Raw genomic sequence first — 24,581 nt, forward strand, 5'->3', positions numbered from 1 at the left:
AGGTGTGTGTAAAATAAGCTTCTCTCACTTAACTTGAAGATGTGACATAAAAGTAGATAACCACTATCCACCAAATTTAGAATTTAATGAAGAAGTGTGAATTTGAATTCTATCATGGAGTCTTGCAGTACTTTCCCTCAGAAATTTCTTAGAGAGATTTCTGTGAGTTGAAATTAATAAATCAGCAGGCATATATCTTAAATTACCAGACATTAACTCTCTAAACATGGTATATATTGTGTTTGCAATATATGAATAATAAAGTTTACATGTTAGCAGCAGAACATACTTTCATAAATGCAAAAATATCTTGCTAAAGAACACTAGTGCAAATTTAAGGCAATGATAACAGACTTTAACAATGCTAATGTAGGGCAAATTCAATATATTTGTTACATATGTATTTTTGTGGAAATTGGTGATAAGAAAGGTGGTCCATATAACTCAGTCAACCATTCTTTTGATTAATAAAGTTATATAAAGGAATTATTTTACATAAAAAGATCATTATTTCAGTAGAAAAAAAGACTAATAGTACAAAAAAACCTGACTCAGTAAGAAGTTGATATCACAATGAGCATGAATTAATATACATCAATGAATTTATTATTATTTATTAATTCTGCTGGACATTGGTGAGATATTCTCCAAATTTCACTAGTAAGTATAATGATCTTCTAGTTCTTTACTGTCCAACAGAAGGCCACTAACTATGTATTGTTAATACAGCACTTGAAATTATAGTCTGAATTAGCACATGTTGTGTGTATAAAAAGTACACCACTTTTTGAAGATATAAAAAGCATATAAAATATATCATTAATAATTTTGTACTGATTGTATTAAAAGATAACATTTTGACAGTATTAGGCTAAATAACATACATTGTTAAAATTAACTTCGTTTCTCCCTATATTTTAAATGTGAATATTAGTAAACTTAAAAGTACCCACATGGCTTGCTTTTGTAACTTTTTTTTTCCCCTATTAGATAGTGGTGGTCTAGAACATGAGACAACTACCTGGCATCCTTTTATTTATAGTCAATCTCATTCTTAAATCATCATTTCCTTCAAGTTTTTTATAGCATAAAGTATCATTTTCATGCACATCAAATGCAAATTTCACATGACTTCTTTGAAAAATTCATTTTACTTTATTAATATTTTGGAGATCAATTACATAACCAATGTAGTTGATGTGAATACTATTACAATCTACACTCACATTTATATGAAACAGACTTATTCAAAATTAGAAATTATTTTCTTTGTGCTTTTGCCTTTGGAATATAATATATTCCAAAAAGCTAAATAGAAAGGAACCTCTCCATCAACACTCAGTGAAGTCACGCAACCCCCCCACCTCTAGTGTATTTGTTAGTCGGAGATAAAAAGCCACAGGATTTCTCATTTCCATGTGACATTGCTGTTACAGATCACTTGATTTCCAGACAGCAAGGTTGTTCTCTGAAATTTAGTTTAGTTCCCCAGGCATTTATCAAGGTTGCTTTTTCCTATTTCAACAGTTTAAATCTGAAAACAATAAAATTAGGAGAAATGAAAATAGTTTTTAACACAAAATAACCCTTTCAAAAAACAAACCAAGAAAGATAATAACATGATTAATAATACTTTATTCTTCCGAATATTATTCTTTTGGAGTTTCCTTTCTTTCCTTTTATTCTAGTTTGTTTTAGAAAAATGTTTGAACTAAAATGAAACTATGCAAAACCCAATATATAAAATTTATATCCTGGTTAGGCATGTTCCTAGAATTTAATCTCTAATCCAAAAAATGTAGATTGTGACAAGGGTTTGCATTATGTGTTCCTTTATGTGAAGTGATGGTTACATAGAATATTGGTCTTTGATTGCCTAGTGCCATATGGAATGATGAGCCTTCAAACAGACCTAAATTAAAGGGGGGAAGGTACAGGAAGACATTGACAGTAGAAAACTTTCCACTTAATTTAAATTTTACTTAAATATGGATAATTAATCTTCAATAAAATGAGTTAGAAGACATACTGTCGGTTTGAAATGTTTCCCTTTAGATTTACGCTCTTAGTTCATTTTACCTATAATTAAAATTATAATTTAAATTTTTAAGTCATGATGACATTTAAAAACATGGAAATCCCTGTTAAACAACGAACTAATATGCTTTGTGCATTTTAAGTAGAATCGTTTCATTAATCTTTAAAAGGAATTATTTTATTTGTAGGACTTCCTACTAACTGTACAGAGAGCAGATGATTGGACTAACCTCACCAAACCATGACGACAGGACACAAGGACAGGGTTATTTTTATTAGGGAGAGAAGAACTATACCACCAATTTATTATCTTGAAATAATCCCAGCATTTATTGGCAGTCATATCAATGTTTAGTATGTGTTAATTGATACCTTGACTACTTCCAAAATTCTGTAGACTTAATCTTAGGTTCTCTTGACTTTCACTTAGAATTATTGAAATACTTATAAATCATTAATCTTTATTATTGATAGTAAATTAAATTACTCTGAGACTGAAAAATTATGTGATAATTCTCTATTATCATAGTCAACTTTATTCCTCTCTCTTCACAGAAATTTTTTATCTTAACTATAAACAAAAAGAGTAAAACACTGACAATTTCAGGAAATCTTATTAAATTGTCATCTGTGACTGAAAATTTAACTTAAAACTATGTTTGCAACATGAGAAACATTGTGGGGGTTTCTTGGTGATTGATATGATCTAGCTGATACCACAGGGTGGTTTATTGATTACTAAATCATAGAGTTGGCAAACAGAATTTAAAAATAACAATATATATTTTCTTTTCCATCCTTTAGTTTACTAATTCTTTCAAAATTCAAAGGAACATTTCTAAAATATTTTTGTTGTGTAATAAGTTGTATAATTGTACACACACTCTTATACACTCAATTTTCCCTATAATTATATGGTGAAAACACATTTCATAGCATATGTGTTGGCATAATATGGTATGTAGTACTACTAAAAATTCTTAGATCCATGCTGAATTTCAAATAGCAATAAATATGCCAGCTCCATTTTTTCACTCAGATTTTGTTCCTTCCAATAATAATTTGTAGTATAGCAGCTTCATGATGTTTTCTTACAAGTTTTTTTCTAAAGACTCTTGTGATCCATTCCCTCCCTCCACCCACCCTAGACCCCATGCTGTTTTCCTGATTACCAAAGACTCCCTTAGCACCAGTTTACTTTTCATGAACTCTTTCCTTTAACCTGCTTCTTTTAGACACAGTCTTTCCATCTTATTTTATCCATTCTATTTCAAATGGCAGGACTTCTTTGAGCAAGCCCTGTGGGTGTTCCTTTATCTAGAGTTCTTGGCTAGAGTTCTCTGGATCTGGGTGACGTTCAAGACAGGCACATGGTACTCATTTGAAAATTCCAGACCTCCAGTGTATTCTCTCCAATTAAAGCTGACAGTTGGACTGCTAAAACACCCCCTCTGGCCTTTCCCTCCACATACACAAAAATTTTCAATTAGAGTGAAAAAGTTAAACATACAACTATTGCCAGAGAGCCAAGGTACTATAGAATGGGAAAATGACTTGCCAAAAATACATTTGAAGACATAAAGAAGACACTGGATGTCATATCTTTAAAATTTTTTGAATATGAGAATTAAAAATGATTACAGTTAAATGAACAAAAATTAACAGTTGAGGATTATTATGTCTAGTGCATTGATATTTCTTACTCCTTTTAAAGTCTTTGAAATAGCAGTGCTTATTTCCTAATAAACTTTTCAACTAATACATGCTACATAGTCTAAGTCTCTTCTTTAATATTAAGATAATACCAAATTATCTCAAATAATGAAAGATATGTGGCTTTAAAAAAATTAGTATGTAAAATTTCAGCGGTCATTCTTTCACTCCATAAATACATTATAGGCAAACATGAACATATTTTTAAAATGAGATTATGAATTAATTATTTGAATTTGTTTAAAAGGATTTGTTTTCATCATTAGTGAAAACTCTTTCATTATTATGTGAAAATATGAGTGAGACAGGATTGGCTAAATGAGAACTGGATATTCTGAGCTTATTATAAAGAAAGTAAAGCAATTTTAGTAGATAAGTTTAAGGGAAAAATCTTTCCCTGATTTCCTAGCAATGTAATATTTCACACTGTTCCTTGAATTGCTGTTCATGTGTATTATTTAGATGTACAAAATATGTATGTTCTCAGTTTATTTTTCACAATGGTAGTCATTTATAATTAGACCTTTTAACTGAAGTTTAAAACAGTGTGCTTTGTTAAGTAACTAATTCAATGATTAACTTTTGAAATATCAAATTTACAAAGAAATGTTCTAATTTTAGAAAACTATCCAATATTCTCAATATTGTACTTTGAGGTATTTATTGAAAGAAAATTTAAGAAAGCACATTGTCTAAATCCTATGATAAATGAAAATATAATTGTGTTAAAGAGAAGAGTATTAAGGTCTCAGAAATTGTGGTACAAGAGGCACATATTCTTCTAGATAGGAGACGTTTTTCCAGGTTATTGGATTAAAATCTCACTGTCAGTCAGCTATCTGCTGCTATTACAGAAATATTTGAAACAGTCAACTTAAAAGAAAGATAGATTCATGTTGGCTCACAATTTCAGAAGTCTCAGTCCATGGTTGGTCTGCTCTGTTGTTTTGGGGCCTGTGGTAAGGCAGAACATCATGGCAGGGAGTGCATGATGAAGCAAAGTCACTCACCTACCTCATGGTTACTAGGAAGCAAAGAAAGAGAGAGTAATGAGCTGGCGTTCTAATACCCCTTTTGAGGGCATGCATCCAATGGTCTAACTTCCTTCCACTAGACCCCACTTTCTAAAGGTTTCATTACCTCCCAGCAACACTACAGATTGGTGACCAAGACTTTAGCATATGGGCTTTTGAGGAACATTTAAGATTCAAACTGTAATACTCACATAGTCCAAAAATTATTTAAACATGGATTATGATCCAAGTTATTTAGTGTGGAAATAGTAATATAGGGCTTTCTTTATTGAGATTTAACTGTAAGAACCTACAGTATATCAGTTCTAAGATGGAAGTTAAAAAAGATAATTTAGAATAAGCTTATTTCTGACAAATAATATGACACAGATTTTCAGAGGTTCTTAGAAAGTTAATAACCATATTTTAGTAAAACCAAAACTCATTTGACATTTCTTCCAAGGAAGGTGTCACTATGAGTGTTACAATTGCAAATGAATCTCTGCTCTCTGCCTATGGGAATACTGATGATAGAGCAACAATGTGATGAATCAGAATGTTAGAGTAGTTAGAATTTTATCTGGGCAGCTTTGTGTTCAGAAGATTTATAAAAAGTTCAAATTCTATATCATATTGTCACAGAAAGTGTAAAGTTCCAGTTTGCAACAGTGAAGGAATTTTCTAATTCTAAAATCTAGCATAGTCATTATTCAATATCTCAAAAATTTCTTAAAATCTGGTCTTACCTTGAAAATCTTATCAATTACTACTATATATATAACGTTTACCACTGCCCCCTCTCCCTGCCATCAAGACCAGTATCAAGTTTTATTTCCTGTTATTTGGAATGACTGATTCATAAAATTTGATACAGGGTCTTGAGCAATAATCCTATCTCAAGTACAAAAAAAAATCCATACAAATTCATGTGCTAAATCCTACTCTTGTAATTCATAATAACAGAGTTTATCATTTCTAGGCACAAGTCTTAGCATTTCGGTGGCATACGCATGGCTGGGCACTAGGAATAGTGAATGCAGGAATAAAGTTAAAAAAGTAATTTAAAAGGTCTCTAGGGTATAACCATCCAGAAATATATATTAAATAAAGAAAAATGGAATTCAATATGGACACAAAAAGTTCAAATCTAAAATTTATTTTGTTGCCTTATTAGGTTTATGGAAAGGCTCTGTGATCTATAACATTTACTTTACATTCCAAACATGAAAATAAATTTCAAAAAAATGTTTGCCTTTTATTTTGGAATGTTTGAATCCCACAGAAACAAAAAAGAGAATGAAGAATCATACCAGTTATTAATATCAGTTATTAAACCAAGAACTGTCTAGAACTAAAGACAATAGTAATGTAGGGACTAGGATTCCATTTAGACCATCTGTTGTTATGTTGATGCTGCTATCATTTAAGGAATATGTGAATGATAGTTAATAATAAATGAGTCAGTTTTAGGAGAGGAGTGGTTAGGCATTACAAGTTATATATACAATATTTGAAAGTTATTTGGATGAGGAAATAGGGTAATTTCTGTTCAGATTATGGAGAGAAGTTCCCCAGAGTCAATGTTAGTGTAATATGTAGGATGCCTTTCTAAGTGATTTCAATAATGAAATGGCTTGCTTAGTAAATGGTGAGAGTCCCTCACTGGGAAATTTTCTTTATTATAAATGTAAACATATAATATATGGTTATTATATAAATGGGAAATAAAGTTTTCCTTTATATTTAATACCTATATATAATTCTAATGAATGTGATGATATATAATTATTATTTATTAAGGTATTATATACCAGGCAAGATAGAAGGAGCCTTACCAGGCCAAGTCTTTTCAAGTCTTTAAAAATAATTCTACATGAAAACACTTTTCATCATTAACATTTTAGAGGATAAAAATTGAGGTTTAAAGAGGTGAAATATCTTGATCAAATATGCACAATTAGAAAGCAAGGGAGTTGGTTCTGCATCAGGAAAAAATAAATGAGTTACCTGTTGAATATACTGTAGAAAGCATTTTTGTATTAGAAGAAAAAGAAATAGATGTTTCCTAAGTCTCAGGCACTTTCATGGCAAAATATATATATATATATATATTTTTTTTAAATGTTAGAATGGAGACAAGCAGAAGAAAACATTGCTTATTTAGTTTTTAGCTTTCTATATTTTTGTTTATCTTTTCCACAATATTTACAAAAACAAAAATATAGTACAAATAGCAACTCAGTCACACTGGTCACTTTGAACAGTATGATAAGAATACTTGCAATTTAAAAATAAATATATTGTGGAAGACTTTTTTCTTTTTTTCTTTAATCAAAGATTCTCACAATATCAAGCTCTATGAGAGAGCTATTACATGAAGTTACAAATACATTAATCATAAAGGGATGCACAACTGTTTGCTCTATCTTTCCCTGATATTTTTGCATGTCACTTGCTTTCCTGAAATGGAAGCAAAACAAATTTGCTTCTCTGGGTATGCTTATCACCTTCAAAGCTGCAACCCTTTCTTTGCAGTGATCACTCTGTCTAGGTGTTAAAGAATGGAAACTTGGGTTTAACCCCAGTGAGATTTTTCACATTGAAAAAAATCTCATAAAGAATTCTTTAGGGTCACTGCCAAATTACAAGAAGTAATTTGAAACGTAAGCGGAGCAAAATTTTATTGTGCTGCTGTCTTAATGCCTTTTCTACCTGCCCTCCCTCAACATCCCTTATTATAGTTTTTTTTCCCTATGAGAATGACCTCTCCTTCTGACTTTCCATTAAGAGCAAGTGAATAATTAAGTATAGTATAAGAGAGCAGTTTCACTCTCTTGCTTCACCCTTCCACATTTTGCCCTTTCCTGTGTGCCCTCTGCTCTGGCTTCCTGGTTTTAAGTTCTGGATGATAACTACAATAGCAGAGAGACCATTGTCATTTAAATTCCAGGTTTCTTTTACTGTATCCTCTCAGAAGAAGTGTCAGCTTTCTAGTCTTGTTTATTTCATGTCAAATCATCCTGTTTTCAAGGCAGTCATTCTTACCATTGTAAAGCAACCATGTTTATAAGAAGAAGACAAGGCTTCCTGTTTAGAAGTATGCTCCTTGGATGGTTCTCAATGAAACTAAGCCGGCATATTCCAAAACATTCATTCTTGAACTGGCATTTCATTTCTGAAAACTTATTCATATTTATAAATAAGAGTATTTGTGTTATAAAAGAAACTCTTAAGGTTGCTGGCAGTTCAGCTTTTCTTTTTTCCTTTTCCAAATATGGTATACAAAACAATAGTAAAGTAATCAATTTGCATGCTTCCCATATTAACACAATCAAGAATCATTTACAATACAAATCAGTAGGATTCCAGCGGATAAATGCAAATTAGAACTTTAAATCAAAAACTAAAGAAGTTATTGAAATTTAATTGCAAAGTAATGTTATCATACGTTAGGTGGGTTCCAGGAGCATTGTCAGTTCAGTTACACAGCAGAAAGGGCCCTGACACTCTGTATGCAACTCTTTTCACTATTTTAAAACACTAATGATCATGAGTCTGGCTTCTCTTCCAGTCAGTGAAAGGTTCGTCTACTGCTCTATGGCCCAAGTGGTCCATTGTTTTCATTTATTTGTTGCTATTCCTGTGTTCTTGTTTATCTTCATTTCATTTTTGTTTTCAGTTGACATGTGGTCAGTAGGGTGCATCATGGGAGAAATGATAAAAGGTGCAGTGCTGTTTCCTGGCACTGATCGTATCCTTCTTAGCAGCCAGTGGTCTCTATGGGTGTCATTCTCAATTATTTCCCTTTTGTTTCAAATACAATAGTGTCAATGATATACATTTGCTGCCCTTAGGGGGTTTCTGTGAGACTCAAATGTCCGATATCCACAAACTGGCATCCTGGTAGAGTAACCTTGTCTCCTAGCATGACCTTATTTGGATATACAGTAGCAAATATGAAAGATTCAACACGTTATCAGAAGGTCTACCCTAACTCAGTTCTGCCAAACTAGTACCAGAGATATATTTTTTATTATTTTTTGTTATTTTAGATGTTTGAAAATTACAAAAATATATTCATAGTTAGAAAATAAATGATAAAATCTTTCAGTTGTAAGGCTGAAGATGTATACGATATGAAGATCTCATATCATAAGAATGTTCATTTGGCATGGAAATCTTTAATAGGCTAGATTTACATTCACCTACAAATACAATCATTTTAACACATATGCAGAAAACATGTATATATTTCATTTTTGAGTTGACCAATCTCTTCTAAAATTCTTTTTCTCATTCACTCAATTTATGGAAATAATATCTCAAATTCTCCTCTTATATTCTTCATATTATTAACAAGTAAAATAATTAAAACCTCATTAATTAACAATGATTAAATAAAATATCTAAAGAAATCATTTTAATCACTTGGATAAGTAAAAGTATTTCTCTCTTAAGCAGTAAATAATAAGCAAATAAAGATTCTGGAGGCTCTGCAGCATTAGGTAGATATGAATATTATGACATTAATAAGTGAGTGTGTGATGGGTCCTTCCATAATGCTTAAAAATAAATTACTCCCTTAAGTTAGCCCAGTACTCCTCTATATTAACTCACTTATGAAAATGTATGCCTTCATACTAAAGATAAAACCTTTAATTAAATGATCATAAGTCAAAAGTAAAATTGAGCCTAAAATAATGGGGTTTTAATACCTAATTAGAGTCAATGTAATTACTAATATAGTGTGTCCATACCACATAATGATTAGCCATTTACTTTAAGTTTCTGATACATGTTATAGTTCTTATCAAGTGTCTATAATATAATGTGCAAACATGATGATGATATATATTGTATATATATGTGTGGTTTTGCACATATATATAGACTCACATATATAATTTCATACACATATTTGCTTCACATTTTAAAAGGAAGAGTTTGAGAAATGACTGAATAAGGCACACAATTTTTGTTGAATGAAAGAACTTCCCTTGATATACTTCAATCAGTCAAAGAAAACTATACTGTTTTTACTTTCTATGTTGCTGTTTTCTCTTCTACATGTCTTCTATTAAAATAGCATCTATAAATTTACCATATTCATGTTAATGCTATTTTAAAGGTATATTGGCTTGATAAAAACAAAATTTCTTCAGATTCTTAAAAATGACATGACTTATTTTATACCTAATGACTTATGAACTTGTGTTTGGCATTTGGTTCTAAACATGAAATAGTTCTTAAATTTTGGCAAACTTTAGAGAATTTTATGAAAATAGACCCAATCTATAGACTTTGCTTTTCCAGAGATTCATTGTGGTTGAGTAATTGATGACTGAAACGACTATTTGCAACCTGTAGGTGAAAATTAGTTTTCATTATTTACTTTACATTTTCTGTTTAAAAATGAAACTGATTTCCACAACTGAGTTATTAAACACAGCCTAACATCAGAATCATTTATTGGGAGAATTCCTTGGCTTTCATTTATTACTTGGATGTCAAAATCTCTTATAAGTAATGCAGTAATGCTCAAGACTGCTGGTAATATTACAAGGTCAAGTTAGATGCCCTTGGTATTTTGATATTGAGCTCTTTCCTGAGGTCTCATATGAGGACAAGAAATTTGTAAATATCTTGGAGGTCAAATGGACTGTAGTCTTTTAATAATTTCAAGCATGCTGATTAAAGGTTTAAATCAGTCTCTTTTAGATGTAAATTATGACCTCTGAATATAATAAAGTTAATCTCTTAAAATGCAAGACAGAGTACTTATTCAAAAAATTCTTTGTTATCAGAAATGGTTTATATAAAAAGACAATGAAATTGTATCTAAATCTATTATTTAAATAGAAGCTTCAGATGGAGCTGGAGATAGACAATATGGATAATACATATTTATATATTATGAGAAATCATATTTTTAATCAAGATATCCTCATTTATATGAAGACATTCTTGAAATAGGTGATTTTTTAAATCTCTTAAAATATGAGTTATGCATATTGTTTTAACATATAATCCAACAAAAACTAAAATATAATAATTAGTAATAAAACTAAAATATTATAATTATAATTAATTAATTATATAATTAATTAATTATATAATTATAATATATTCTTTACCTTTTAGACCTAAAAGAATTCAACATGTTTTTTCAGTTAGAAATTTAGGTAGCCAAATGGTTCTTAAAATTGTGTATATTTTAAAACTATTTTATTAGTAGAATTTTTGAAGTATAGATTAGTTGAATTTTATTCAGTCAACTATTTTTAACTCTCTTCCAGATAATCAGGATTCAATAATTGAGGTAATTTTGAGGGAGTAGAGTTAACAAATTTGATCATAGCTAACATTTTTACTTTAAAATTATAAAAATATTTTCTGTTATTCAAGTAAGTTATTAAATATATAACTCTAGAAGATTAATAAAATGAACACATATACTATGACTGAGTTTAAAAAATATAACATTATTAATACTTTTGACTCTCTTTGCGTACTATATTCTAGCCACAGCTTCTCTTGTCTTAGAGGTGACCATAATCCTAAATATTTATTTTTACTATCTCCTTGACTGTCCTTATATTTTTACCACATGCATATTTGTCTTTAAACAATGTATGGTTTGGTTGTATGTATTTTACATATTGTATTATCATTGTTATCTTTTGACACCTTTTTTAGAAAAACTTAACAATGTACTTTTTATATTTATGCAGGTTGATGTATTAGAAATAGTTAACCCTTTTCACTGCTCTAGAGAATTCCAGTTTATGAACATCCTACAACTAATCCATTTGTCTTTTTAATATATTTAATATATTCTTCAGAATATATTAAAGGTTTTTTTTTGCTTTTGTAAACAACAAGATTATCTATTTATATTTTGTATATTGGATTTCCATAATAATAAATGGCTGTAGTCATAACAGACACATTTCTAACTTTACTGTGTAACCTCAAAATGATTTTCCAACTAACAACTTGTATCTGTTTGCTGTTTGCTCCACATCCTCACTAGCTTTTGGTATTTTTTTTTGAAGAAATGTTTTTGGTACTGGGACTTAAATCCAGGGGACTTTATTATTGAGATACATCCCTATCCCTTTTTATTTTTTATTTTGAGACAGGGTCTTTCTAAGTTGTCCAGGTTGGCCTTGAACTTGAGATCCACCTGCCTTAGCCTCTCAAGTTGCTAGATTTATAGGCATGGCCACCGTGCCCTGGCTTCTGATCTATTTTTAAATGTATCACCAATATCTTGGATTAAAAAATTACTGCTCACTGGAACATATCATTGACTACAAGAGAGGCTAAGCATCTTTTCCTAAGATTATTGGCCATTAATAATTTCTGCTTGTACTTTTTTGTTTTTTGGAACTCTGTTCTATTGTGTTATTTTTCCTATTAATTATTAGAAAGTATTTATATGAACTGGCATTTTATCTTTGTCAGTTTCACGTGTTGCAAATGTCTTTATTTGTATTATTTTCCCATTTTATTTTATAGTGATTTTGGAATTTGGTAATCTGTTTTTTTTTATTGTTCCTATATTTTTATGGCTTAAGAATTCTTTGATCTTTATGTTCTCTGGTAATTAAACTGAATATTTTAAAATGTAACCATCTACATTTAAGTTTTTAGTCCATTTGAAATTTTTTTTTTTTGTATATGTGCAAAGGAAGGATCCACTTTATTTTTTTCCCAATTCCTTTTATGGACTAATTTTTTCTTTCTTTACTGACCTATAATACTATCTCAGTTATGTATTTCCACACATTGTGGGGAGGAGTGTTAGGTTCTGGGCTCTATATTCTCTCATTAGTCTGATGTCTATCTCCACTACTACTATCCTCTTTTAATGAATAAAAATGTATACTCTTCAATAATATGTATACTCTTCAATTTTATCAGGTAGGGTAAATAACACCTTATTTTTGTCTTCTTCAAAAGTATCTTGACTATTAATACACCATTGCTCTTCCATAAACATATTTCAATTTGTTTACCAATTTCTATAAAAAGATCATTTACTGGTATTTATATTGTAATTATATTGAATCCTAAAGTTCAGTTTGTAAAATATGCAATTTTGATTAAGACCAGTCATTCTCCTAAACATACAAGCAAATTAGCACACATTAATTTAGCTCATTGCTCTCCCAATTTGAATGTGCTATTAACGTTATTTTTAGTTTTATTTTTTAGGCTCCTAAATGTATACAATTATAATTTTGTTGTATTCAGGTTGAGTTTGTTAAAATTCACCCTATGATTACCATTTTCTTGGCTCACCACTGCTTCTTGTGATTCAGCCCTTTATTTTGAGATTTTTTTTCCTTGAATTTCAACTTTTAGAAATTCCTTTAGTGGTATCTTTGTTAATGAAACTTTTTTTTATTTGACTCTCTTATTTCAAAAATAGTTTAATTAGATATAGAATTTTAATTTAATTTTATTTTCTTTTATCATTTTAAAGATAACTCTTATTTGCTTTTTGTTTCTAGTTGCTGGTGAATAATCAGCTGTAATAGTTATCATGGGAAATAGGCTGTCCTGTTCTTTCATTTAAGAATTTTTTTCTTGGTGTCTGTTTATTAGCTGTTTTCTTACCAGGCAACTACTTGTGGGTTTATTTTTATTTATCTCCCTTGATATTCACTCTTTCTGGTTTCTAACCTTTTCATCAATTCAAAAGACTGGATTATTTCAGACTTTGCATCTTTGAATATTTTATCTACCCTATTCTTTACTCAATAACAAAACTCTGACCAAAAATAAAATAGCCATTCATTTATTCAACAAATATCCTTATCATCTTGAAAGGTATAATAAAGGCACAGGATATTAGGAGGTGATAACAACTGTAGGATAACTAGATCCAGGTGTTGGGATGGAATCAGGGATTGCCTCCTTCCTCTTCAAACACCAAAAGTCTAGTCACCAAGTCTTATATATATATATATATATATATATATATATATATATATATATAGAGAGAGAGAGAGAGAGAGAGAGAGAGAGAGAGTGAGAAAGCAGGTTTTCTTGACCTCATGTAAGTCTGATTGTCTCCTTATAACATTTGTTTTATATGAGCTTATACCCAGAAATGTTGACCATCCAAAGATGTTCTTATAGGATAAAATAGTCCCCTATAAATCATCTTAAATAGACTGTATATTTCTGTTAGTATAAATTATTTGTAGTAGCTCCTTTATTTAATGCAATGTCATTTACCAATTTAAAAAGAGCTTTGATATTTTTTAACTCTAAAATGGAATCACATGCAGTTAGCATCAGAAAAGCATTTGTGAGGTCAGAATATCATACAATTAGAGGAAGGTCCTATTTACAATAAGGATTTAATAGTGCAAATATAAAATTAAATAAAGTCTCATAAAGGATCTGTAAAATGAGAGACCCCCAAAGATGAACCTTCAATAGCTTAAAGAAAATTTTGTCTCTATAGCACACATATAGGAATATGTAAAATGTCTCTTTATTTTTCTATCTATACATAAAATATATCTATTTTCTATTTATTTTCTATCTATTTCTCTCTCTCTCTCTCTCTCTCTCTCTCTCTCTCTCTCTCTATATATATATATATATATATATATATATATATATATATATCAAGCTTCAAATATTAGCCATTGGATATCCATGTGCTGTAGAACCCCAGTAGCATTCTGCTGCCAGTAAATAAATAGACTTTTCATTCAATTAGTCAGCTTTGAACTTTTTATGTGTTCTGGCTTATAATGTTTCCTCTTCCTGTGCTCATTTATAATGAAAACAGATGTTAGTTCCTTCTGCATTAAGTCACTTATTTATATTTTATATTACCAGATTTTGAGGATTTTTGAGAGGAAAGGAACATTTTCAAATGAAAAAACAGTTAAACACTTTATCTCTCTTTCTCTTTCTCTCTCTCTTTCTTTCCCTCCCTCCCTCCCTCCCTTCCTTCCTTCCTTCCTTCCTTCTTCCTTCCTTCCTTCCTTCCTTCCTCCTTCCTTCCTTCCTTCCTTCCTTCCTTCCTTCCTTCCTTCCTCCCTCCCTTCCTTCCTTCCTTCCTTCCTTCCTTCCTCTCTTTTTGTTTGCTTTTCACTGTTGGGGAAGCAACCTGGACTTTATACATGCTAGGCAGGTGCTATATCACTGAGTTACACAGCCAGCCCTAAACTGAATCCAAGGGTCATCTAGATCACAATTGCCATTGATGATTTTTATGATGTCAGTTAAGACCTAGGAAATCAGAATCTTATAGATCAATGGAGAATGGGGAAGAAGTTATATTTTTGAAAGATTCCTATGTTATGAATATTCAAGTTTGGAAAATATGATTTTATAACATGATTCTTACTGTGTGTTTTAATCAGTTTTTTCACAGCTGTGACCCAAAGGTGGGAGAAGAACAATTTTAGGGGAGGAAAAATTTATTTGGTGTTCTTTCAGAGATCTCAGTTCATAGATTGTCAACTCCATTGCTCTGGGACTGAGGAGAGGCAGAAGATTAACATGGAACTGTGTGGAAGAGGAAAATAGCTTAGGATATGACAATCTGAAAGCAGAGAGAGGAGGCTAAGCTCCACTCAACAGGGATAAAATATATACCCCCAAAGGCATGCCTCCAGTGACCTATCTCCTCCTACTGTACCCCATTTGCTTATAGTTACCACCCAGTTAATCCATTCAAGCAGACAAATACACTGATTAGCTTAAGGCTTCCATAACCTAATCATTTTATCTCTAAACTTTCTTGCATTGTCTCTCACATGTACTTTTGGAGGACACCTCATATATAAAGTATAGCATTCTATTTCTGACCCTCAAAATTGCATGCCCATTTCACAGCGTAAAATATATTTAGTCCATTTTAAAGAGATTCCATAGACTTAACAGTTCCAGAATTTTCCGAAAGTCCATGTTCAAAGTTTCCTCTGTGACTCAGCACAAATTCTCAGTGTGAACACCTGTAAAAATCAAAAATACGTTACATACATCTAAAATATAAAGGCACAGAGTAAATAGTTCCATTCCACAAAGGAAAATAATTGCCTAGAAAGAAAGGATGGGACCAAAGCAAGACCAAAATCCAGCTGGGCAAACAAGTTTTATAGCTCCATGTCTAGCATATGGGCTCATGGCATTTTTGTCTCCAAAGGGTTTATGTAGCTCCATGGCTTTTCTGGTTATAGCTCATGTGACCTCTCCTTTGACTTGTCTGTGCTCAATTTCTGCAGCTTTCCTCCACAGATGTTCCATGGCACTGGCATGTCTTAATCTAGGGGGTCTCCATTGCAATTTTGATTTCCTTCTCATATCTCCATGCATGGTACTTTCACAGGCTACCAACAGGGATTCTGGTCCTCCTGCACGTAAGTGTTCCTTTGAAATCTTGGTGGAAGCCTCCATGACCCACTAACTCCAACACCCTTCAATCCTGTAGAAACAGAACCACATGGTTGATGCCAAGGTCTACCACCAGGCTGCATCAGCCTCTAAGTATGTGGATGACTGAGTATGATGAAGCAACTTCCTAGGCCCCTCTATTCAAGCAGGGCACCCCACTTTTTTCTTCTCAAGGAAATTTTTACTTTTACACCCTTGAGCCTGTGATGGGTGTGGTATTACCAATTCCTGAGATGTCCTCAAGTCATCTTGCTCTGGGTAAACTATTCAACATGCATTTAGTGACTGTAAAATATTTAATAATCACAACTTCCTTAGTCCCAGTTTTACACTCTTTTTTTTTTTTTTGCCAAACTCCAAGTTTTTCAAATCTTTCTGTCTGCTGTGCTTTCTGCTCCTAATTATCATGGTAAACTTGGCCAAAAGCCACCAGCACTATCCATACCACTGCCTGAATGCTATGTTTCCTAAAAATTCCTTCCATAAGATTATGAAGTCCATCACCTTTAAATTCATCTTCACAGAAAACCTCAGAACATGGACAAGGTGTAGACAACTTCCTGGCCACAATATAACATGAATGACCTCTTACTTAAATTACAATAGAATCTTCCTTCATCTCTGAAACCTCATGAGTGCAGTCTTTACTATCTTCAGTTCTATTGGCATTCTGGCCCTTTGAACTTCTTCCAGAATTGTCCATTAAGCTCTGCTTATGTCAATCTAAAGCTTTTTCAGCTTTTATCTCTAAACTTTCAATATTCCCCCCCAAAATTCCAAAAAGCTCCAAAATATTTTGCACCACGTGGCCAGGTTAGTTAATGATCCCACTTCTTGGTACCTTGGTTTTAGTCAGTTTTTTCACCACTGTGGCCAAAGGACATGACAAAAACAATTTTAGAGTAGGAGAAATTTATTTAGTTTCAGCAGTCTCAGTCCATTGATGGCCAACTGCTTGCTCTGGTCCCAATGTAAGGCAAAACACCATGGTGGGAAGGTGTGATGGAGAAAGCAGCTCAGAATAGGACAATCGGGTAGCAGAGAGAGAAGTTAAGATTCTCTCAACAGGGGCAAAATATATACCCCAAAGGCATGCCCCCTACAATCCATCTCCTCTAGCTACATCCCACTTGCCTACAGTAAACATTCAGTTATTTCATTCAAGTGAATGTATGCACTGATTAAGTTAAGGTTCTCATAACCAATCATTTTACCTCTAAATGTTCTTGCATTGTCTCTCATGTGAGCTTATAGGGGTACACCTCATATATAAACCATAACAACATGGCAAATGTGCCTCTATTTCCTTATTGCAATTTCACTGCAGTCATTACTAATTCAACACAGCATTCTTTTCTACAGAGCTAAGCTAATGTAAAGATACAATCATTCTCAACCCTGTGCTTAGGCAATAGGCTAGCTTGTAAGATAAAATAGCCTCTGGTACTATTCTATATAGATATTTCTATTAGGCAATCTTATCTTTAGGGACAGCTAAGAATTTGAAGACACATGTTGATATTCTGTAAATAGAGATCACAAAATTTTTGCACAAAACGTTGTGCCTAAAACAGAGTAGAAAGCAAGTCAGAAACCATGATGATGTTAACTTTGGAAATGTTACTACTAATAACAAAAAGTAATTTTTTAAAATGGAAGAAAACCTTAAAAATAGAAATTAAAAGTAGGCAGAAGGAAATCATTAAGTAATTCTGCTTGATTCCACTCAGAAGCTTCTGAAAGCTTCAATGTTCATAGCATAAATTATGTTCATAGTTGTGTCCAAAATACCCAGCAAATTATGAGGTATTTTTATAAATTATATTCAAGACATTATCTGATATGTTTTAGAAAGTTAACAGGAAAGCTAAAGGAAGAGAAGTGTTTGAACTACAAGTTCTTAGTTAATTGATATTAATGAATAATTTTCAGTGTGAGGATTTTAGACATTCATCTTTACTATCCATATGTACTTTGTTTTATTTTCTTATTACAATACTATTTATTGGAAACCTTGATAAAAATCAACCACACTAACAAATTGTCCTATCATCATATTCTACTTATTAAATCAAACATTTTGCAATGTAACTTTACTTTTATGCAGTGAATTTAGGATTGGATGAGGAAATTTACTGTCAAATAATCCTTATTAAATGTCATTTTCCCATTTTTATTCAATGTCTTTTGTAATTTATGTTAAGGGAAATACTTTCTGAAACAGTATCAAAAATATAAAAACCCATATATTTTCTGATTTTTGATAACTGGCTCTAGCCTCTAAATATTCACATCAATAATCTACTTAGCATGGAAACAAAAAGACTTATGGATGTTCTTAAACTAATAAATCATTTTAAAAAATAATTTTAGTCATTTTATTTTTAAAATATACCTGATGTTAACATTTAACACATACTCATAAAATCTAGTTAATATTTTATGTATTCTTATCATCATTTAATCTGATAATTTTTATTTTAAAATATCACCTTATTTTCTACTTAAAATATTACTGAAATTGATAGTTTATGTAAATATGTTGACCTGAAAAATGACTTTCAGAGATGTTCATTCTGAGGATTGCCCATGACAAAGCATACCATCAACTTTATGGCCAAATAAACAATTTTTTTTTTAAACACACCTATTCGAAATTTACTCTTTTCTTTACTGGAATATTTGAAATAAGCACTGGACCTGGAATCAGGAGACATGACTTCCAGTCTTGTCTTATACTTGGTTATTCATGATTATAAAAAATCATTAATGTGCTCAACTAAGCTGTGCATAGTTGTTCAAGTAATTATCCTATAAGAATCTGGAAATAGGAACTTCTGCTTGAATGTACACGTTTAAGGAATAAAGGAACTTGAAATAGGTTAGAATAAAGGCACAGACTTTCAAAGACGGCTGTACCTAACATTAAACTATTTCATTGGAGATAATAAAGACGCTGGCCCCACTTCTTTTCATAGACCATTACATCAAGGTGTACAATAGTGTTTCATTTAAAAGAATCTAAATAAAATATAAGTGCTTCTATACTCTTAGTTATTAATTAACTCTTAATTATGACCTATAAAACTTCTTGTTTAACAAATTCTAGAATATCTGACTCTACTTAAGTTTTACTATAAAATACCATAGAATTGTTTTCTATTGTTTTCTTACTTTCAAAACACTTTAGTAAATAACTTCATAATTCTAACTTAATGGAGTTAGAATTATGTGTAGGTAATATTTTGCCAACTTCTTTATGAATTCTTTATTGAAAATCCAATAATTTCTTTGCTCTATTTTAAGTTTGACATCAAGTCTTTAGCGTTCTAAGTAAGTTTGACCAATGACAAAATGATATCTTGGTAGGGCATGGTAGCCTAACTGTATTTGAAAGGCCTCTTTCATAATTTACAATGACAAGCACTGAATCTTAACATCATGAATGTTTTTCTATTTACATGTATCCAAGTAATTGTAGCTTACCTGTAGCCATAGATGTAAAATTAGTTTTTGTCTAAAAGTAACTCGTAACTCTTACCTAATATAATGTTTTACTTTCTTTATTTCTAATGATTCTGACTTACTACTATAGTATCATGCACACCAGAACTTCAATGAACTTTCACTGAAGCACGTTCTTGTTTAGTTATTGCTGAGATCTTCTAAAGGAATAGTCTTCAGTTTTTCCTACCTGCATTTCATTGTTGATAGTCCATAGTTATATACATATTTCATTACAAAAACTAAGAGTATATGCAATAATTTAGGTCTTTTTAGGTTATAAGGGAGATAAAAGATTTGCAAAATAATTTGATTTATCTTCATTCAACCTCCTATCTACTGTTTTTATAGTTATTTAAGTATATTTAATTTTGTCTTTTATCAAGACTGCCAATCTTTTTTGTCCAACCCTTTTGAATAACTATGAATGAAGGTTTCTCACCCCTCAATTTTTATGGTGAGAGTCTCTGAACAGTTATATATTAATTTGATAGGAGTGAGTAAAGCTAAAGGATAGAGGTATGAGAATAAACGATAAAGGAGAGGAGGTGTTGGATTTAAGACATATTTCCAGTTTCTCTACCATTCACTGTCACATGGCAAGGAAATCTGAAATCAGCTCCTTCTAGCTGGTTCTTTATTTTTCATGGGTGGTGTTTATTATTCTCAAAATTCTGATATATGAAATATTAATGACAAAAAAGAGATTCTCAATCAACTGATGCTGGAGAGAGGAGAGAGAAGGGAAACTGAGATTTGGATTCAATGGATACTATGTTATAGTTAGATAAAAAAATTAAGTTCTGGTGCTCTCTTACCTATAGGGTGACTATAGATAAAGATAATGTATTGTATATTTCAGAAAAGTCAGAAGAAAGAATTTTGAATGATTTTGCCACAAGTAAATGATAAATGTTTGAGAGATAGAGTTGCCATCATTTGAACATTACACCATATATATATATATCAAAACATCTCCTGGTACCCCATACATATGTGCATTTATGTGTGTTAATTAAAAAACAGACAAAAATATATTGATCCCATGTATAAGATGTATAAGTAGAAAACATCAATCGTTGTTGAATTTGTGTTGTTCACATAGGTTTATTTGCTAATAGCATAGTATTTACCATGCTTAATTTTTAAAGAAGAAAAAAAATTGTGTAAGTAATTTAGGAAAAACTGTAAATAAATATTCAAAATATGTATAGTACTTGTTATTTAAAACTATAAATGATTGAGGTAGATTAAGGATAAAAATATTACTATGAAGTATCATACTTTTTAATTGTAAACCACATGATTATATAGAAGCATTCTTGATATGAGAAATTCTTCTTGTGTTATTTGGATAACTTTTTATCTTTACAAACCAAAGACGATTTCAAGATCCTATTTTTGTTAAAAAGATACTGTATTACAAAAGTGTGTAAGTTCCAAAAGAAGATTTAAAATTCTGAGAGAACTCATTGCTTGACTATTCTTAGTGTATGTGTTTGTCCTATGTTGATTATTAAAATTCCAGTTTTATTGATGACGGTTCAGGATTCTGAGATGTTAGCTTCTTGATGATCAAGAGGCAAGAGTTAGTGGTCTGCACTTCTTTTTTTCCCTTAACTATTAAATTCTCAGATATTGACCAGTGGAATAAGGTAATTGAGCAACTAGGAACACCTTGCCCGGAATTCATGAAGAAATTGCAACCCACAGTAAGAAACTATGTGGAGAATCGGCCCAAGTATGCAGGACTCACCTTCCCCAAGCTCTTTCCAGATTCCCTCTTCCCAGCGGACTCAGAGCACAATAAACTTAAAGGTAGGCCCACCAGAGACAACTTGAGAACCTCTGTGCAGGAGAGAGGCTAAATAGCATGTGATATAGAGACCTATCTTAACTTCAACTACCTCAGGTTAAGGAGAAGTAATTTTAAAAGATCTTTTCTACCAAGGGAAATGGCTAAGGATTTTATAATTGGATATTCAGAAGGAAGGGTAAGAACAAAGTGTGTTAACACGATGTAGGTTAACTATTTCATAGGGTTTATTTAGAAACTTAAAATTGTTTTTTGAAGTGTAACTCTCAGAGACCAATGTAATATACATTGAAATAATGATTTCAATCCTTTTTATTGCCTGCAAAATATTTTCAATGCATGTTTTCAGTTGTAAAATCTTGGAGGTGCAGGTGTTTGAGTTTCTTTTATTTGTATTTTAGTATTGTATTTGTATTTATAGTGCTTTTCAAATTGACAGTAGTAAATGAGATCTTGCCTATACATTTGTATTCAGTATAAGCACTTATTAACAAGTGATTCTTTTCTACCATGATGTCTGCAGTTACTACTTGAGTAACAAATCTCAGTATCTTTTCCCAAAATATTGAGATAAAAATGCTTCAGATTCGTTTAGAAACTAGGCACAAATTTGGCAATGCCTTAACTGTTTTCCTGGTTGTGAAGGACATCTGATAGTCCCAACCTGACTCAAGGTTCAAATTCTGCCTCTCTGTGCCTTAAAATCTGTGTGACTCTGGACAAGTTACCTCTTTTGACACATGAAGGCAGGGATTTGTTGAGAGGATTAATTGACTTAATATTTTGTCAAGCACTTAAAATAGGCCTTCAGACCACATAACAAATACTAAATAGTGTTAAAATTTTTTAAAAAATTATATTTAAAAATACTTATATATGATCAAAAAATAAAAAGGACACATGCTTTTGAAATGTAACCTAAGTGTTCATTGGACAATTCTTATCTATAGACATAAATAACAAAATTTTAATAGCTATGGTAGACTTCAATGAGAAAGAGAAACTATAATGTAATGCTACTATTTTCTACAATCTTTTCATTGCCTTCATACTTTTACCTAGTGGATTTTAAATATTCCATATTGCTTTTGTGTTCTGGATACTTATGTTTCACAGTTGGATTTTTTCCTTTTAGCTCTCTCTATGGACTTTATGTATGTTGTGGACTAAATTATTACCAACTCCATCATTTTTAAGATCAACATTATCTTTATGCAGATTGGGAAAGAGCTAATATTCCAAGTAGAGATATTTTAGCTTTTATGCCTTTGGGATGCTAATTGAGATGTTAGGTAAAATAATTCCTTCTAATGAAGATACTTGTAGTATAACAAATGAAGACAGCAAAGCTCTAATTAAACTACTGAATGATAATGACAGCACTTGTAGGAAAATTCTTAAAATATCATGCTTCATAATGTAATCCCAGCTTTCTTAAGTTTACTTTTTAAGTGGAACTTCTACAATTATATTCTTTGTAAAGGATAAACTACAGTTTATATAGTTATGATTTTTAATTTTATTGGCAAATTGGCACATTATGAAGAGTCTTAATACACAAATAACCAAAAGAAACACTATGTTCCACTGTATTTGGAAAAGAGCATAACAGTTTTATTTTTTGCAACATTTTTCTCACTTTTTTTCAGACATAAGATATTGACTATTATTTCTTACTAAGATGATTTGGTATTAGCATAGTTCATGCCCCTATTCCAGCCCCTGCCCTAAGAAGAGAAATATGATGGGTTTGATGGGAGAATAAAAGGGAAACTGGGTATAAAATAATTTATAAATCAAAGAAATCTTTTAATTAATGAAATAAACAACCCTATTAGGTCATTAGGAGGCCATTGGTAATGAGAAAGATTAAATTTTGAATTTCATATGAGTCTTTTTACATTTTTATTATTCTTGTAGGCTTCAAACTTTTATTTGAAAATAATGCTGATGATTTTCTATGATTGAATTTACCAGGAAAATAGTTAATAGATATAAAATGTCCTAAAGAATGAGTAAACTAGTGATTTTTCATATTAGAACAAAACATCAGGAGGTTTATTTATTGAAATGTGAAGACAGAAGAAAATACTTACAGAATAGGTGAAAATGGTTTGTTACATTTTAACTGTAGTTTTGTTAATATGTGAAAAATATTTGACCAACACATATCTGAATTATGTGGAAAAAATAAACAGCATAGAAAAAAATATGCCAATAAATACAGTGGTTGACTCTAGCTTATGAAGACAATTAATATTTCCTGATTTTCATGTTATATTATTTTCAATTTTGCACAATTTACCTAGTTGTCTTAATCTGAAAAATTATTGAAATAAAAATTGATACATGTCCATTTATTCATGACTTATTCTTAAATCAATTGAGGCTCTCTTCCCTTTAATTTGAAGTTTTACTATATATTTGGAATCAGCTGAATATTGTCACTATTAAACTTTTCCATCAGTTGGATAACAATATTGGTTTAAGATATTTATTTCTGTTCAAACTGTATTTTATATTTTTTAGAGATCAAAACTTGAGTCTTTAATAGTGTTCATTAACAAATCTGCTCACTGATTGATTATCACCAAATAACTTTACAACTAATACTATCCATAATCATAAAATTCATCCTGATAACATGTGCATAATGTAGTTCTTTATTGCTGTCAGGTATAACATTGAACTGACTTCAGTCACTAACTACTTGATTTCATCAAATTGTGATTCTATTGACTTACAGTGCTCGATGATCACAAAATGTTAAAATGAAATTCAGCAGTTTATTAATAGGGTGTCTATCACAACTACTTTTCAGGTTATTTTCATGAACACAAAAAATTTGGACTACATGATCTTGCATCAGTTTGAATTCAGTTCACATTTTGATAATTCCAGTATATGAACAGGAACATGAAAACACACACATTGCTCATCTTCAAAGAACCATCACTACGCTTACCAAACATCATGTATTTGCATTTTCATGCTTGTTATCCCTTCAGCCTAGGGTGACGCAGATTACCTAAGAAAATTATTTTGCTTATTCTAACTTTCTGGTAAATGTT

At 31.0% G+C, this 24,581-nt stretch overlaps 1 protein-coding gene across 10 annotated transcripts in view; it reads left to right on the forward strand.

Annotated features, from left to right (window-relative positions):
* The window catches only part of Mapk10 (mitogen-activated protein kinase 10), a 607,392-nt gene that overhangs the window by 538,326 nt on the left and 44,485 nt on the right, over positions 1-24,581 (forward strand). For 9 of the 10 annotated variants that reach the window (XM_047565880.1, XM_047565878.1, XM_047565879.1 and 6 more), the window contains one exon: positions 21,330-21,512. In XM_047565880.1, the coding sequence (XP_047421836.1) occupies positions 21,330-21,512 (183 nt within the window). Of the gene's footprint in view, positions 1-8,442; positions 8,515-21,329; positions 21,513-24,581 lie in introns of all 10 variants that reach the window. The other variant, XM_047565875.1, reaches the window with a different exon arrangement.

The sequence above is a fragment of the Sciurus carolinensis genome, chromosome 10, assembly GCF_902686445.1.
Source record: "Sciurus carolinensis chromosome 10, mSciCar1.2, whole genome shotgun sequence".
Lineage (NCBI taxonomy): Eukaryota > Metazoa > Chordata > Mammalia > Rodentia > Sciuridae > Sciurus > Sciurus carolinensis.